Here is a 16,341-nt window from a genome sequence, read left to right on the forward strand (position 1 = left end):
CCCCCTAGTAGTGCGGGGGCCCTATGCACCTGTATAGTCCACATATTGCAAGAAATGGCTCTGTGTATACACATTATACAGTGACAGTAACTATACATAATTATCATTCGTATCTGGTCAGGAATCAGGCCCAGATGTTGATGACTGTTAATTGAATGTAATCGCATTGGCTCCTTATGTCCTAACTCCGTTCATGCACGGCTGTCGTTTATCCCCCACAGTTGTCGAACAACATGAGACACGTGCTTAAACCCTGAGTGACATCACGCCGGGTGCAGACAAAATTCAGTCTGAGCTCTGAGTTTTACATTTCAGATGTTCAGCAGATGCTCTGATATCCAGGCAGGCTTACATTAAAGAGATTGGAAATTTTATTGTGAATGCCTGCTGAGGGAAAAATCACAGATGAGGATTTGGAATTGGGCTGAGAGTCTGAGACAACAATAGCTGAAGTGATTTGGAGAAAGAGCTGAAATGTATCATTCAATACCTCAAGGATATAAAGAATTTTGCCAGCCAAGGCCTCGAGTTACCTCCTGTCTTTGAAAAAGTTCAAACATTTTTTTCATTTGTTTTTTGTACTGCCTATCACTCAGAAGTGAGAAATGTGATTTAAATATGTCACCAAGAAGAGAACAATCAGGACAAAGGCTGTATGCTTGGTGAGACAGATACTAATCATTTGAATTTGTTTGCATTAAAGGGTCAGAATTACAACTGTGTTCATTTAAATGCTGTTTTACTGAATCAAAAGTTTATGTGGTCAAAGAATAGAATACATTTATTGTTACCTTTTATCTCTGCTTTATCATCAGGGCTACGCACCTGCACAGGGAAATCAAAATTCAGATGGTGGCACTTTACTGAACCTCACATCTCTATTTCTTATTTTCCCCTGACATCACAGAGTGAAACTAAATAAAAATGTACCCAGTATAAGCTAGTATATGTTAAAAATAATGCTGGATGGTAGAAACATGAGGCGACATCTTGTTCTTTACAGTTTCAGGGTTAGATACACCGTGGACGCTACATCTTATTTTTAATGAGGTTCTTCTAAAATATGGAAGATTCAAAATGCCTAAATGAAACCACTCATGGGCTCTGTGACCATGAGCTCCACCCATGGCTCCACTTCCCACTCTGTGGATGGACAATTGATTGTTTTTCATTTTAGTGTAGCGTGCTGGAGGGATGATCAAGCTAGCATCATCCTCGTTAACCAAGTAAAGAGACAAATGTGACTTTTTAATTGGATTTTGTATTTTCTTGCAGAAAATACATGCCATGGAGGATAAAAATATATTATAGGGACTACTTACACATTTTGTTCAGCAAAATAATCTCCACAGATCTTCATCACTTCACTGATTTTCAAAGAATAAATTGTTAGCAACCACCTTTCTCATATTTATGAAAGCTACGGAATTCACAGGTGGGGTCTTTTTGAGATTTAATTTTTTCTAAATGAAATATATTTAACACCTCTTACTGTATATCTGTATATCTATATATATATATAGATGTACATATGTATGTATGTATGTATATCCTGCAGGACTGTTTTGCTCAGACAGACTAGGATGTGAAGCTGCAGCCACTTTGGAGGACTCTTCTGTCAGCATACATGACTTTGCTGTGTATGTGACTGGGTATATAAGCACTTGTGTCGACAACACTGTGCCCAACATACAAGTCGAGAAGTTTACCAGCCCTGGATTAACAGTTAGGCACGTCACATGATGCGTGCTCACTCTCTTGCATTCACATGAGGCAATGAGACCGAGTCCAAAGCTGCAAAGTATGGACTGGAAAAAGCCATCACAGTGGCCAAAAGGCAGTACAGAAAGAAGATGGAAGGCTTCTATTCCACTGCTGACTCCGGGCGGATGTGGTAAGGCCTACAGCACATCACAGGCTACTGGACCATCACCAGGTCCATCAGCTCCACAGACAGCCTGCTGGATGACCTCGACACCTACAGCCGCTTTGAGACCTCCAGCCACACCACAGAGAGGAGGCACACACACACTGGGACCCCCACAAGGAGACTAATGCATTGATTTAACTGTAACAGAACACTCCCCATCTAGTGTGATCACACACCACTCAGCAAGTCCATAACACTTTATCTATCAAAGCATCTGGGGGGAGAAGAAGCACTATCTCCATAACAGGCCTGAGAAAGAGTGTAGTCCCTCCTTGCTTAATGGCCTTCACCTCGACCCTGCAAATTGTCCCATCTTTGCTAGGGAAAGTCTGTGTTAGCAGTCCAAGAGGCCACTCATTTCTTGGTGCTTGACTATTTTTGAGGAGAACGACACTTCCTGGCTCCATGCTTGGATGACTAGACTGCCACTTATTGCATGCCTGAAGTGTTGGGAGGAACTACTTTCGCCATCTGTCCCAGAAGGTGTTGGACAGGTGCTGAACTTGTCGCCATTGGTGCTTGTAGAGGTCAGAATCTTCAAACTCACCAGCAGGAGCAGGAACACTGTTCAACTTTTCTGTAAGAAGAGCAGCTGGTGTGAGTATAAACAAATCATCAGGGTCTGCTGTCATAGGAACAAGAGGCCTGGCATTGATAATCGCTGCTACTTCTGCCATGAAAGTCACTAGCACCTCATGGATAAGTTTGTCTTTCAGCTGGAGGGACATGGAGTCCAGAATCCTTATTGCAAGACCAATCATTCTTTCCCATGTTCCACTGAAATGAGATGCACGCAGGGGATAGACGATCCAAGACCAGCTTTGTTCTGACAGGTAAGTCTTCAAAGTTTCACTGTCAGTGTTTGATGGTATCTTCAAATCCTTGTCCAAACGGATAAGTTTGACAGGTCCACGCACCTCAAGAAAACACCTCAGTGCGTTGATGAAGCTTCATGTGTTGAGGGATTCTATGACTTAGTCAATGTGGACAGCTTGAATGGTGGAGGTGGCCTCCAACTCTCAGAAGGCTTTGTGTGATAATGAAGGGGTCAAAATCTTTGAGAGGACTACTTTTTGGGATGCTAAAACTTAAAGTCTGGTTTTGTTACAAATATAACCCAGAGCCACTTTGCTATCTGAGTGGTAGGTTACAGTGTCAGGCTTAAAGTCCAGTTCTGCTGAGATTATGTCTGCTAACTCAATGGCAAGCACTGCTGCGCAAAATTTCTAGTATGGGTATTGTGTGCTTAGGTCGGGGGGCCAGCTTGGCTTTCCCCATTACAAGTCAAGGATGCCCTCCATGACGTCCAGCAGTCCTCCAATTCTTGAGGTAAGAGCATCCGCTCCCCAGTTGCCGATCTCAGCAGTGAGTTCTCTCAGAATCGCCTTGCCTTGGACGGTGACCGGCGCTGCAAACCCAAGAGGATGATGGAGGCTGTTGATCATGGATGAGACACCCCAGCGAGTATAGGGATTTGTGTCAATGGGGATACTGAAGAGGAAACAGTCTGTTTGGAGGTTCCAGTTGAGTCTGAGACTGCATTGAATTGGCAGCATATGTGCATCAAGGTCCAGGTCTTTAAGGTTGCTTGCATGATCTCTGGATGGAAAAGCTTCCATGACGTCTTTGCTGTTTCCGATTTTATGGAGCCTAAGGTTTGATTTGGAGAGAACCTCCTGTGTCTTCTTTAGCAGGTTGACAGTGGCTTCGACAGTAGGCAACAACTTCAGACCATCATCTACGTAGAAGTCGCGCATCATAAAGAGCTTAACGTCAGGGTCAATGTTGAACTCGCTGACTTGAACAGACTGGTCTAGGCCATGAATAGCTACTGCAGGTGAGGGGCTATTACCAAAGACGTGAACCCTCATGTGATAATCCCCACCGTCTTTGTTGAGGTAATTTTCTTGAAACCAAAGAAAGTCTTTCTCTCTCACCATAAAACAGTAGCTCGTCTGTTCTATGTCTGCTGTAAAGGCAATTGCTTCTTTTCTGAAGCAGATCAATACACCAAGCAATGTATTCTTCAGGTCAGTCCCGGTTATTAACAGTTCATAGTTGAGTGAGTCATCGTATGGGGTGCCAGAATCGAACATCACTCGGATTTGCTTTGGTTTCTTTGGATGGTACACCCTGAGAGGAGGGGCTAGCTCAGCGGGTCCATTTTTAAACATCTTGTCCATGAAGCCGAGGAACTGGCTTCCTCTCAAAGCTGCGCTTGAGAGACATGAGATGCTTCAATGTTTGGGGTCTATTGTTGGGGAGCCTTTGACACGGACCCTTAAAGGGTAATGGCACTAGCAAACTGTTGTTTGAATCTTTCTTGTAGTCCTTCATCAATTATATTCATGAAGGAGGCATCCTGGATTGAAGGAGTCACCTGGTTGTCATCTTTTGTCTGTTTAAACACAGTGCATCCCAGGTGGTCGGCATCACAGGTGGATTCCTCCTCAGAATAGGTTGGAGAGGAATTGATGACCTGGATGTAACTATATTTTTCTTTGATGTGGAACACGTTAGGACATGGATCAAAGAGAGTAGGGTGTTCTAGCTCTTTGGTGTTCATGTAGAAGGTGTTGACTGTTGGTGGTTTGTGGACACTGCTTAAGACATACATTGCCTACAGTGACTCACCCCAGATCCAACTTCTGTGCATAGGGTAGGTTGTGTGAGCCATTCAGCTGTTTATGGACTTTATGGACCCTGATAATGTCCTGAACTAGAAGTAGCATTATAGGGGCTTGCGGGTCAAAATCTGGGATGATGTGCACCACTGACTTAAGATGAAGAGCTGCAGTGGGGGTTGGGATCTCATCCCTGTTGTTAGGAATGTCATTACACTCTATGAGGCTTGGTAGTGGGATCCGAACAGTTCCATCCAGAGATCCCACTTCATAAGCACTGGCCCTTCTTCCTGTTTGTTCCCTTACCCCAGCACATGTTCTTAATATGTAGGGTGCACTTGGACTTTGGTCGTTGAACACTTCGAAGAACTGTGAGCGAACTAGTGACCAGTTGCTCTGTTCGTCCATAATGGCTTAGAGTTTTACTGCTTTGTCTCTGTGGTCAGATGGATACACTTTTATAAGAGATATTTTAAAGCAGGATCGGTCTGTCAGATCTCCACCACAGACTTTTGTGTATTTGGTGGTGTCTTGAGACTGAGGTGGGCTTTCTTCCTTCCTGCCATGCTCTGGAGCAGGGTCCGCCTCTTCTGTCCAGGGTGCACGTTTCACTTTTACATTCAGCACACTGAAGTTAGTTTCTTACAATGTGTGATGATGAAGAACAGCTTAGAGCGTGAGGATTTCTATGAAAGGGACACAGTTTATCAGAATTTGTTGGGGGCTCGGTTTGTGTCAGAAGCGGCTCTGGGAAATATTTCTGTTTTGTGGACAGAGACTTCCCTATATTTGTTTGGCTTCCAAGCTGACCTCTCCTTGGGAGCTATGTCTGTGTGAGAGATGAAGTTTGAAGCTCGGGTCATTTCTAATGCTAGTGTCTTGCTAACAAAGTCTACAAAGTAGACAAAAGGAGGATAGGGAACACAGTTTCGCCGTTTGTAGGATGCACCAACTGACGCCCATTTCTCCTGCAGATTGAATTGAGCTTCGGTACCATAGGGTTTATTTATTTATTTATTTATTTATTTTTTATTTGCCCAGTTTTTCATTTATACCAGTTTTGTTTCACTTTGTGTGACTATTCCCTTGTTGTTCCTTTTCTTTGCAGAGGCTGGTGGCGGTGGTGCTGGTGATCTGGGTGGCAGTGACCCCTCCCTCACTGTGTGCTGTGCTCCCCTGGGATTTTGGTCATTCACAAAGTGTGTGTGTGTGTGTGTGTGTCCTCACTGTACACCCACCTTAACAGCAGTATTGGTAAGATCTTGAGATGTGAAGGTGAACCGCTGTAGCTAGGGCTTGCTTTGGTCTGTGCTGGGACACCATCATCACATAGCTGGAGTTCTGTTTCTCGTTCTTTGACTTGGTTGAGTCAACACCTGCTTCGAGTACTTTTGTTTAAACTATGGCAACAGCTGCTTCTTACTCATAATTAGACATTTCCATAGATGCTTGTAGTTTAGCCTCTTCCAGCTTTAGGCTAATTGACTTTTCAGCTTAGGAAAGACGTGCTTTGGCTGAAACTAAAACTTACAAAAAGGCACAGTAAACACTATGCTTGTTTTTTACATATACAATTACACATGACAATTAAATCACTTTGCTTTTTACTGTTATGGGTTTATGAGTTTACTGTATATTTCTAACTCCATATCAAATATATTGTATGCTATTTTAACAAGTAATTAATGATCTACTCATTCATTTACAAGGAGGCTAACGCATTAATTTAACTGTAACAATAACTGTATATACTATATAACTGTACAGTGGAACCCCGACTTACGAAATGAATTTGTTCCAGAGGGTCTTTCATAAGTCAAAATTTTCGTAAGTCGAAGCACCTTTTTCCCTATAAATAGCCTAATTCATTCCAGGCCCCCTACCAGTCATGTATTTCTTCTACATATGTGAAAAAAACTAAGAATATTCCAAAATACAATCTGAAATGAAGAAAATAAATTTTAAATGATAAATGTATTAATAAATATCAATAAAATAAATTATGTATGTACCTTTTGAGTGAGACGACGCTAGCTGAAGACGAAGTTCTTGGTGGAGGAGGAGGTGGTGGAGGCTGAAGAAAGCATACGTATGCATGCATACATACGTAGGTGTACATGTACATAACATTATGGAATTTAATTCTAAACATTAAAACTAAAACTTACATTTACGTTAATTAATGTACATACATACACTGTGCAATGATATTTTTTACACATTTTTTAAAACTTTTTTTAAATTTTCTATTTTATATATTTTTTTTAATTTCGGTCGTCGGAAATTTGAAATTAACATGAATTTTCCTGTATTTGTGGGATTTCGTTACGAGGGCATTTTGCCGTACCACGGGCAAAAATATTGCCCTAAAGTGCCTTCGTAACTTGAATTTTTCGTTAAATGGAGTCTTCATAAGCCGGGGTTCCAGTGTATATACTATATATATACAAGTGTATATATATATATATATATACATATATATGAAGTAAAAAAATGGCTGGTATTTTACGATAATGAATATTATGAAAGGTTGCTGTTTAATGGGGGAGAAAAAAAAAAAAAACCTGACAAATTACTGCGTGCTCTTGAGAACATTTATTTGTAATAAAAGACCCTATATGCATATTGCAGTGGTTAGATTCAGTGGAGATACACAGTAGCTGACTGCACTGAGCATCACATACTGTTGGTGCGACCAGCCATCAGCATTCACCAGACAAGGCTGTTTTGTCTTTCAGTATGATGCTGCATCATGCCGGGCATCCCAGCGTCTCTTGCCGTCTCCACTGCCGCACCATGTCAATTACAAACAGCCTGCAGGGTGAGAGCCCAGCCTTGCTGTCTTATTCTGGCAAGACAATTTATTTTCCTGGGTGGGAGAGCATGAGAGGGGAAGACTTTCACACTTCCAGTGGCTGTAGTCGTGCATGACCAAAAGCCTGTGAAAGCATGTTTGCTGGAGGAAAGCAGGCATGCATTCAGCTTGAGTGGAGAGTGCCAGACAACATAATTAGAGTTGTTATAAGAGTGAAAAGTATCCTTGACTAAAAGGATGTTAGGGGTTAGGGTAGAAGACTGTGTAGCTAAGCAGGAAATGAGATGACCATGACTACCGTCACTGATGTAATAACAATACACCAACAACTCTGTGCTTGAGGATCAGTGGAGCACAAAGTAGAGTCAGACACACATGACACAACCCTACAGGCTGTGCTAACTGAGCTTTTATAATTTCATAAACATAAATGAAAGAGCTGGATGAAGTGCACTTCAGTAAAGTGTTGGGGGAATGGTGTGGGTTCCCTCTTTGTCCCTGGTAAAAGCAGTCCATTCTGTGCCACAGCACTTTGACTATTGATGAAAGTGAATCCGAAGTCAACCAGTAATTTTCAAACATTTTATCGGTTACCACATTTCATAAATGTTGATGAAACATTTCAAACATGATCATTCTGAGTTGACAAACAATATAACTAGGGTTGGATACTATTCACATGTGACTCAATACTGGTGCCGGTGCGAATAGATCATATTTGGTTCTAGTACCAAACTGTATCATCTGACACTCCATGATGACAAATTAATTTCGGTTTTACAAAATAAGCTACCAAGTACGACCACCATTGTTTCAAAGGAGAAAGCTATTCAAAGACCTGGAATTTGGCATCTGGAGAAACTGATTTCGTTCTTTACTTGGCAATGACGAAACTGATGGAATATTAGCACAGAACTGGACTACCTGTATATACGAGGTTTGAATTATAATGTGAGCCTCATGAGGATCTCTTGGAGGACTTTCTCCACGTTTTGTTTTCTTGATAGAAGTAGCCTGTATTAGTTACTGTTTACTGGACTTGGCTATATCCTTTGATGCTTTTTAAAGCATGTAAATGGTGAACTCAGTTGAAACTATGTTCAGCTGTTTGGAGGTAAAATGGATGCCCTTAAACCCCAAAAAGAATCAGAATCAGAAATCCTTTAATGTCCCGCAGACGGGGAAATTTGTTTGTCACAGCAGCGACATAATTATAAGAAACGTATTATAAGCAATAAAAAGGGAAGAAATAGACATATATATACATATTTGCATGATGTAGTACAAAATTAACAGCAGTTTTTTTTTGTTTTTAAACATAGATTTAAAATACAGATAATAAATACAGAATAAATATGGGTGTTAAGGAAATTGACCACATAGTGCAAAAAAACAGAGTGACCTTGTGCAGACATACTGCACAGTGCAGGGTACAGGGTGAGGTCTATAGGCTCAGTATCAGTCTGTTGCTGAAGGAGCTGCCCAGTGCTGAGATAGTGTCCTACAGGGGGCGGGACTCCTGCACCAGCAGTGATGACAGCTTGTCCATCATCCTGCTCTCTCCCACCACCTGCACTGAGTCAAGAGGGCATCCCAGGATGCAGCTGGCCTTCTTGATAAGTTTATCAAGTCTCCTCCTGTCTGCTGCCGAGATGCTGCTGCACCAGCAGACTACTCCATAGTCATAGGTCATAGGTCAGGAGTGCCCCCTGCACCCCAGAGGACCTGAGCCTCCTCAGCAGATACAGTCTGCTCTGACAAGACACATTTTACAAGGAAAGAAACCTCTTAATGTATTGTGTTTAATGCCAAATTCACAAGAAGGCACCAATGATTTAGGATTCTGTGCTGCCGTTCTGGTTTCGTGCCTTCCAGTATTTTTACATTCTTTTCCCTCACCTGTCCTCTCCCCACCTCACTCCACCTGCAGCTTATCCCCTCATTAGTGTGTGTATATAGTCTGTGTGCTTCCCCTTTTTTTTGGCAAGTAAAAATGCTAAGACAATGCAACCAAGAACAGTTATGTCCACCAACAACTTCTCCATCTAGCGAATTAATTACATCAAGATGGTGATGATGTCGCTGATGCCTTGTTGTTCATGTTGGAGGGTTCCACTCTCTGTAGATGAGTGCAATGCTGGCCTCAGGCATGCTTAAGTCAGCTGTACGGAGCTTAAAGGGATAGTTTGGGTTTTTTGAAGTGGGGTCATATAAAGTACATATCTGTTCCCTACTGTAATCACCGATCAGCGCAGCCTCAGTTTGGAGAAGTAGAGAGCCGCTCCAGCCCAGACGCTCAGCTTTGTACTGCAGTGAACAGGGTCCAGAGAAAAGGCTAAATTAACCACCCAAAATAAGGCTCACCTAAAACTTTTTACATCAGCTCAAGTGTATGTTGTATAGGGAAAATTCACACCGCTTTACATCTCCATCAGTCCGCGATGAAGAAATGCTTATGATTTTCTTCCTGTCTCATAGTGCTGGGCAGTATGATCAAAAATGTATATCACAGTATTTTTCGAAATTCCTACTGTTTCACTGTATATGACGGTATTTTTTTTTTTCATGCATAATCAGGTGTTACCAGCATTTTCTACTGGTTGAGAGAGGAATTACTAGCCCCTTTAAGATAGAAAAGGCGGCACATTTGGTGCAAGGTAAAGGCCCCCACTACGCCTGGCAGTCGCACCATGCCTGTTAAGAAGCGCAACATTGAAAAGGGTCCGGTCTGAAACAGTGTCACGCAGCGCAGCGTTCCGAACGTTGTGTAATCAAATACAGTGGTATGGTGGTGTATTACAAATTCATATCATAACGAAAAAATACACAGATATTCGGTGTGAACCGGTATACCACCCAGCACTACTGTCTTGTTTCGAATATACCATTGAAGCACATATTTCTAACACATACACACATATAGGCTATACTGTACATGTAATGCATAAGCTATAGTGAGCCTAACTTATCTGTTTTGGTTTGTGTTTATTGTAGAGATGTTGACCTACAGGCTATTCAAAAATGCATAATGAATTAGGCTCATTCATGATCATGTGCAATATTGCTGTCACAGGCATGTACTTCACAAAGCACAACAGAAGAGGTAAATGAAGAACAGCAAATGTCTTCTGGGGTCCTACAATCCACTCCAAAGAAGGCTCCAGTAAAGAGCCATCAGGCCTCCACATTAGCATCACAGCTGAAGCTTGTTCTAACCAGCCCTGAACATCCCCTCCCCTGAGAAAGACCATCAACCTCTGGAGCTTCCCTGCCGTTGGGTCTGAATTAGAGGTAATTATTATGACTATTCTGAGTGTAAATGAGTTTGCGGCATCTAATCAAACAATTACCCCTCATGGTAATGATACAGTTACATTACATTTCTATTTCAATAGTCACAAATAATTTCCTCCCCATCCGTGTCTCCAGCCATTGACCGAAGAAATTGAACATCTAGAAACAAGCATGTCTTCTATGTTACTTGAGATGAATAGCAGTTCAGAGAAGGCACCAGCTGCTGAAGAAACTAACAGCATCTTTCTCCTACCCAGTAGCAAATCCACCTCCACACAGACATCCAACTCAGATTTGGAGGCTGGATCAGCGGGAGACCCCGGTCAGTTGTGTTCCAGGAGGTGGATTGTGAATGAGCCCCAACCTCTGCAGCTCCTTTGTAAATTGTCATCAATGTGGTGTTGTCATCAGTGATAAGAAACTCATCAGCTCTGGGTCCAAGATAAGGACAGAGTGGAACTGTCTGGCTGGGCACAGTGGGGTGTGGCAGTCTTGTCCTGATGTTAGAGGATTGACAGAAGACAACCTCTTGTCTTCAGCAGCCATTCTTTTCACTGGCACAACAGAGACTGAAATTTCAGAGTGGGCTAAAGTTTTGAAATTACAGTTGCCACAGAAGACAGCTTATTTTTCAGAGCAGTCTGCGTACCTCATACCAGTGGTTCATGAAGCCCATACAGAACTGCTGACGTACATGAGGGAAATTTTAAGTGCCGGTGGAAAGTTTGATGTCTGTGGGTATGCAAGGTAGGTATAAGCAACAGTACTTGCAAACATCATGTTGTGCTTATTTCATTTATTGTAATACAACAGTGTTTCCTCTACCAACAGGTCTGATTCCCCAGGTTACAGCGCAAAATATTCATGCTGCAGCTTCATGGATTGGATTCACGCGTAAAATATGTATTTGTCTGCATAGGTGCATTATTGATGTGTTTTGGCATTTTTATTTTATTTTTTGTGTCCAGGTTTCTGAGACCACAAGCTCACCTATGATGGAGCCATTAGGTTTCCGCAGGAGGGAGTCCTACCCTGACCTCAGACATCAATTTGATCCATGGCATGTAGCCAAAGGTTAGTGTTGATCGGTATTGTTCGAAGCAAACTTTGTGTAATATGTGAATTTATTAGTGACAACAAAAAAGTACTTGATGTAAAAAATATATATATATAAAAAAAAGGCAAATATTTCATGATATTGGTGTCATACAAAGACTTTTTCAGTTATGAACTGTCATTACATTGCAGGGCAGGTTAAGTACTCTAATAGAATGAAAAATGTTTGAAAGTCACATTTATCTTGCACAAATAAGCATTTATACATGTTTAATAATTTGACATTTTGTAGATTTTCTGAAATATCAGCCTGTGGACCCAGTCCTATAAGTTTGTCCAAACATATTCTTTTCTGGAACTTATATTTATGTAGGCCTGAAAAAAAAAAAAGAAGCAGAGCAGCAGTGAGAAAAAGAGTGAACATGGAATTGCAAGAATGGATCAAGTCCATTGGAAATCACTTCTGGTGGTCTTGCAGTTCTTGTGGTGGTGATGAAACGGTGATGCCTGTTTTTATGACTTTGTCAGATTTGTAAAGTAACATCTCAGGGTTCTTTATTCATGATTATATTTATCAAGTAAAAGTCTCAAAACATTGTGTTATGCAATTATGGAATTGAGACGGAGATGGACCTCTATCTCGCGTCATATATGTGGCGTCCGCCGGTGGGAAGAGGATGGACAGGAGCGCAGATGTTTGCATGAAGACCTCAGTGAACAAGACCAAAGGAAGTAGAAGTGGCTGGTGAAGGGAAGCGCTGCCTACAATGCCCCAAAGAACACTGTGATGGACAAGAAGGACATGAGTCACATGACCTTGTTCAAGCACACAGGTGACATATGACACACTATATAGTAGGGCATTCAGGAGTACATTAGTGGCCATCCAATACTCTTGTCATGTAAGGGGTAGGAGTATGTGGTAGCAAAAGAAAAACAAAACAATGGAGCAAATAAATTGTGACACTATGAAAATGTTACATCATTTAAAATGACATAACAAGGAGGTCACTTTTATTTTTCAGGGGAGCTGGAGGTTTACCACAGCTCAGTGCCAAAGTATGCAGAGAAGAGGAGGCACTACAAGTACACTTCGATGCAGGCCAGAACTCAGCTCAGTGTCATGGACCGCAACTACAGTGTTGGCCGGGAACATGCTACTACTCTTGATGGTAAAACCATAAAGCGAAATTTTGGCAACACAGACAGTGAATCTTTTGTGTCCTCAAATTTTAGCCTGATAAAAACTCATGGGTGACACAACATCAATCACGTGTCCAAAGCTGAGTTGCATCATGTTGTGAATAAAAAGATGACTGTGTTTGTAAATGACTCATAGCGTTTTATCAAGTGCTGTTTCGCAGTTTTATTTGTATGTTGTTGATTTACATTTTGTGTTGTGCACATCAAAAAAATCAAGGTCATTGTGATGTGTGTTATATCTTTTTTTTTTATCAGAAGTTGTATAAAAATTAAACAAGATTCAGTGCATCTTTGGATTCTTTGAAGTCAGCATACTGCCCATTTGGTGAAGGATATGTATTTCTACTTTCAGTCACTACACATGATGGGAAAATGTCCTGTTGCCTTTTCCAAGCTGTAGTCCTCTCAGGGCCCACTCAAGTACAACCCGGTAAGCAACCAGGCTGAATTGCCTGAAAGGGAACCAAAAGAGAACACAAATATTGTAGTGAATTATCATTGCATAAAATATAATATGCACATAACACTGATTTTTAAAGATGGTTACAGAAGAACATTGTACATTCCCTACAATATTAGTCGTTTATATGCATCCTAATGTGTGCTGTTATGTCTAATCATACAAAAGGCTAAATGATGTAAATACAGTTTGATATCTGGATATAGAATATCAAATACTAGGGATAATGTAGTTACAACTGATATGTACTTTCACAATCTGTATTTGGTAGATGCTGATATGTAGGCATATCATTGTCAGTTGGACACTGGTAAGCTGTGAAGCAGTTGTGTACTACAACATCAAATGTTGTAGGCTGAGGTTAGCACAGTACACTAGTGGAGAATTTAATGTAGAATTTGTGAATCCAGATCAGTTTGCATATACAGACAGCTAAAAAAAAAAGTAATTTACGTTGATAAAGAAAACACAGCCTGAAACTTTAGTTGTCTAATTATCAGTCTTTATGCAATAAAATGCAGTGAGAGCTAAAAACTTACATTGAAGACAAGTTGTCATTAGGCCCTTCTGGTCTGGCACGTTTTTTCCAGTTTATCTTAGGTAAACTGAAGAAGGTCCGCAAGACACCTGGATTCAGTAAGGCAGGGAACTCTGGATGGTTGGTAATACAGACTGTATGTGAGGCGCTGGAATCCTCTGATTCAGAAATATCCTCAAGTTGTGTTGAAACCAAGTCCCACTCATGGCAGCAGTAGCTCTCCAAGTCCGTGGGTATGGGATTACAGTTTGCACATCTGCACCACCAGGTAGCCTGGGCTCTTTCTCGGACCTGAGCTTGGCCTTCGGTTTCCTCAGAAGTTTCCCCTCTCTCTCTTTCGGTCCATTCAGCCTCCATCTGCAAAAGTTCTTCTTTTGTATACTCTGGTTCATAAAGGTATCCTCTTGTCCCCACAGTGAACGGCATTTCTTCGTCACTGTCATAATCACTCATTTCTATTTTCTTTTGTTGTCTCTTCCGTAAACCGCTGGAACTCTGACCCAAACAGCTGATCTGCGAGCTGCGAAATACCAGGCAAAGCCCAGTTACGCTAATGCACAGGGATACGGGGGTTCTGTGGTTGAGAAAATATAGTGCCAAAAGAAAGGGCAGTCTGACGGCGATGTAAAGCGTTGTAAATGTTCCCTATAAAACGTACACTTGAGCTTTGGGTGGTTAATTTAGCCTATTTGCTGGACCCCGTTCACTGCAGTACAAAGCTGAGCGTCTGGTGGCACCCATTGATTTACTTACTTATCGTAAATTGGTTGGTACCCGTAAAAGTCCTGATCTTGGTACCCAAACTGAATTGTAACTAAATTCTTTATCAAGCTTTATTCTTGTTTAGCAGTTGTTGTTGTATTGTCACTATCAAATCCCAACCAAAAAATCTGGCATATATTTGAACATAAAGATTTAAGGAAAGTAGCAGCTCCATGGAACAAGTAAACCCTTGAATACAGATGGTGCTTGTTGTCCATTATAGTGCACCATTACATTTCGCCCGACAAATGATCATAATGGATGGTTGATTTCTTTTGGATAGGTGGTCAACTTACATGCAGACATTTTACATGGACTGATGAAAACCTACATAATGACCAAAATGCCATTTGTCATGCTCCTGTTAACACAATCTGAGAAGATAACGTTTAAATTAAAGCATGTATTGTATTTCTTTTACTAATTGTACAAGTAAAAAATAACCTGACACCCAGCCTTGAAGTTTTATCTGTTTTGACATTTTCTGTTATAGAAGCACTGCATGGTAAATGTGCCCATGTGCATTATTTATCTCCCATATAAGTGCCTGTGTCTTCACTCACTTTGACAATTTAATTATAGAATAATCAAGACTGGTAAATCATACACAAATTAAGCTAAATAGAACTGTCAAAGGATGGACTCCAACGTACAAACAATCCTGCAGGAACTCTCCTGGAAATAATAAATTATACTATTATAAGTGGACTTGCACAGATGAAAATTGCGGTGCTTAGCGCCACTCAGAAATGAATGGAAAACTTTGTGCAGCTCATGTATAAACCAGTGCACTTATTTTTTTCTCCACATGAAACCATTGTTTTAGACCTCCATAAGCAGGTAGGACCAAATTGGTTGTGGAATCCAATTAAATATTATATTCCAATCACTTACATTTAAGAGAGAATGAAAAACCAATACCATGCACTCACAGTCCCAGAAAACATCGCTGCATAGAAAATGTCTGTCTTTTGTATTAACAGATTTAAAAAAAATCTAAGAAAATCCTATTTCCACAGTCGAATAGTGTCAGCTTAGAGGGCTAACTTTAGGTGCACTGTCTGACGAAGTTAGCAAACAGTAGCCCTTTTCACACAGAGACTCTGCATCATCATCAGTGAAGGTTCGCCAATTCTCCACATTTGTTTTTTGATACAGAACCAAGCAGAGAAGTGACAGTCCGTGTTTCCCCTGGTGTCCTCCTGTCCATTTAAACACATGCATCCTGGAAAGTGACAAAGTTACATAATTACATAATCACCATCAGTAAATTGCACACTGTCTGACTCTGGCCCTCGTGGGGAAGGAGGCTGTTTTCTGGGGGTTTTCAAGACAGTAACTACAACAACACAATAGTGGAAGGAGACAAGCTCTTGGTGAGTTAAAATCTTTTGCACTGAGTCATGTCATGTAATCACCACCAGACATTACCAATTGCCACACTACTATTGTTTGGTCCTGTAAAGTTGCTTTGTGGGTTGAAGTGTGGGACATTTCTCTTTTACTTGATGAGTGAAGGATCTGTTTAGCTGTCAGATTGTGAACTGCATCAGACCGACACACCCGTGATCTGCACCTTGGTTTTTCCATTCACAGAGATGCCATCTTATCTCTGCTGCGGCTCTGAAACCACATTCAGAGGTGGATCAGAACTGCAGC

General features: G+C 41.2%; 1 protein-coding gene and 1 long non-coding RNA gene across 3 annotated transcripts; one reads left to right on the top strand and one right to left on the bottom strand.

Annotated features, from left to right (window-relative positions):
- Positions 1 to 1,330: 1,330 nt before the first annotated feature.
- On the bottom strand, positions 1,331 to 4,347 carry LOC119008716. 2 transcript variants are annotated; one of them, XR_005071494.1, is made up of 2 exons: positions 2,623 to 2,694; positions 1,331 to 2,507 (listed from the first exon to the last, which is right to left on the bottom strand). XR_005071494.1 is itself a non-coding variant. In XM_037079337.1 (2 exons), exon 1 carries the CDS (start codon positions 4,111 to 4,113, stop codon positions 3,208 to 3,210), a length of 906 nt encoding a protein of 301 aa, XP_036935232.1. In that variant the 5' UTR covers positions 4,114 to 4,347; the 3' UTR covers positions 1,331 to 2,507; positions 2,848 to 3,207. The 2 variants fall into 2 exon arrangements, 1 of the variants encoding a protein (XP_036935232.1); XM_037079337.1 differs by lacking the exon at positions 2,623 to 2,694 and adding an exon at positions 2,848 to 4,347.
- Positions 4,348 to 7,292: 2,945 nt separating this feature from the next.
- Positions 7,293 to 11,402, top strand: LOC119008760. The gene is made up of 3 exons (XR_005071527.1): positions 7,293 to 7,375; positions 10,443 to 10,660; positions 10,921 to 11,402. It is a non-coding gene; the product is annotated as an uncharacterized LOC119008760 (long non-coding RNA).
- The last annotated feature ends 4,939 nt before the right edge of the window (positions 11,403 to 16,341 follow it).

Source organism: Acanthopagrus latus, chromosome 19, assembly GCF_904848185.1.
Source record: "Acanthopagrus latus isolate v.2019 chromosome 19, fAcaLat1.1, whole genome shotgun sequence".
Lineage (NCBI taxonomy): Eukaryota > Metazoa > Chordata > Actinopteri > Spariformes > Sparidae > Acanthopagrus > Acanthopagrus latus.

What these genes read in the sequence shown, in the direction of transcription:
- LOC119008716 (XM_037079337.1), bottom strand. Translation starts at nt 4,113, where the DNA reads ATGGACAAGATGTTTAAAAATGGACCCGCTGAGCTAGCCCCTCCTCTC.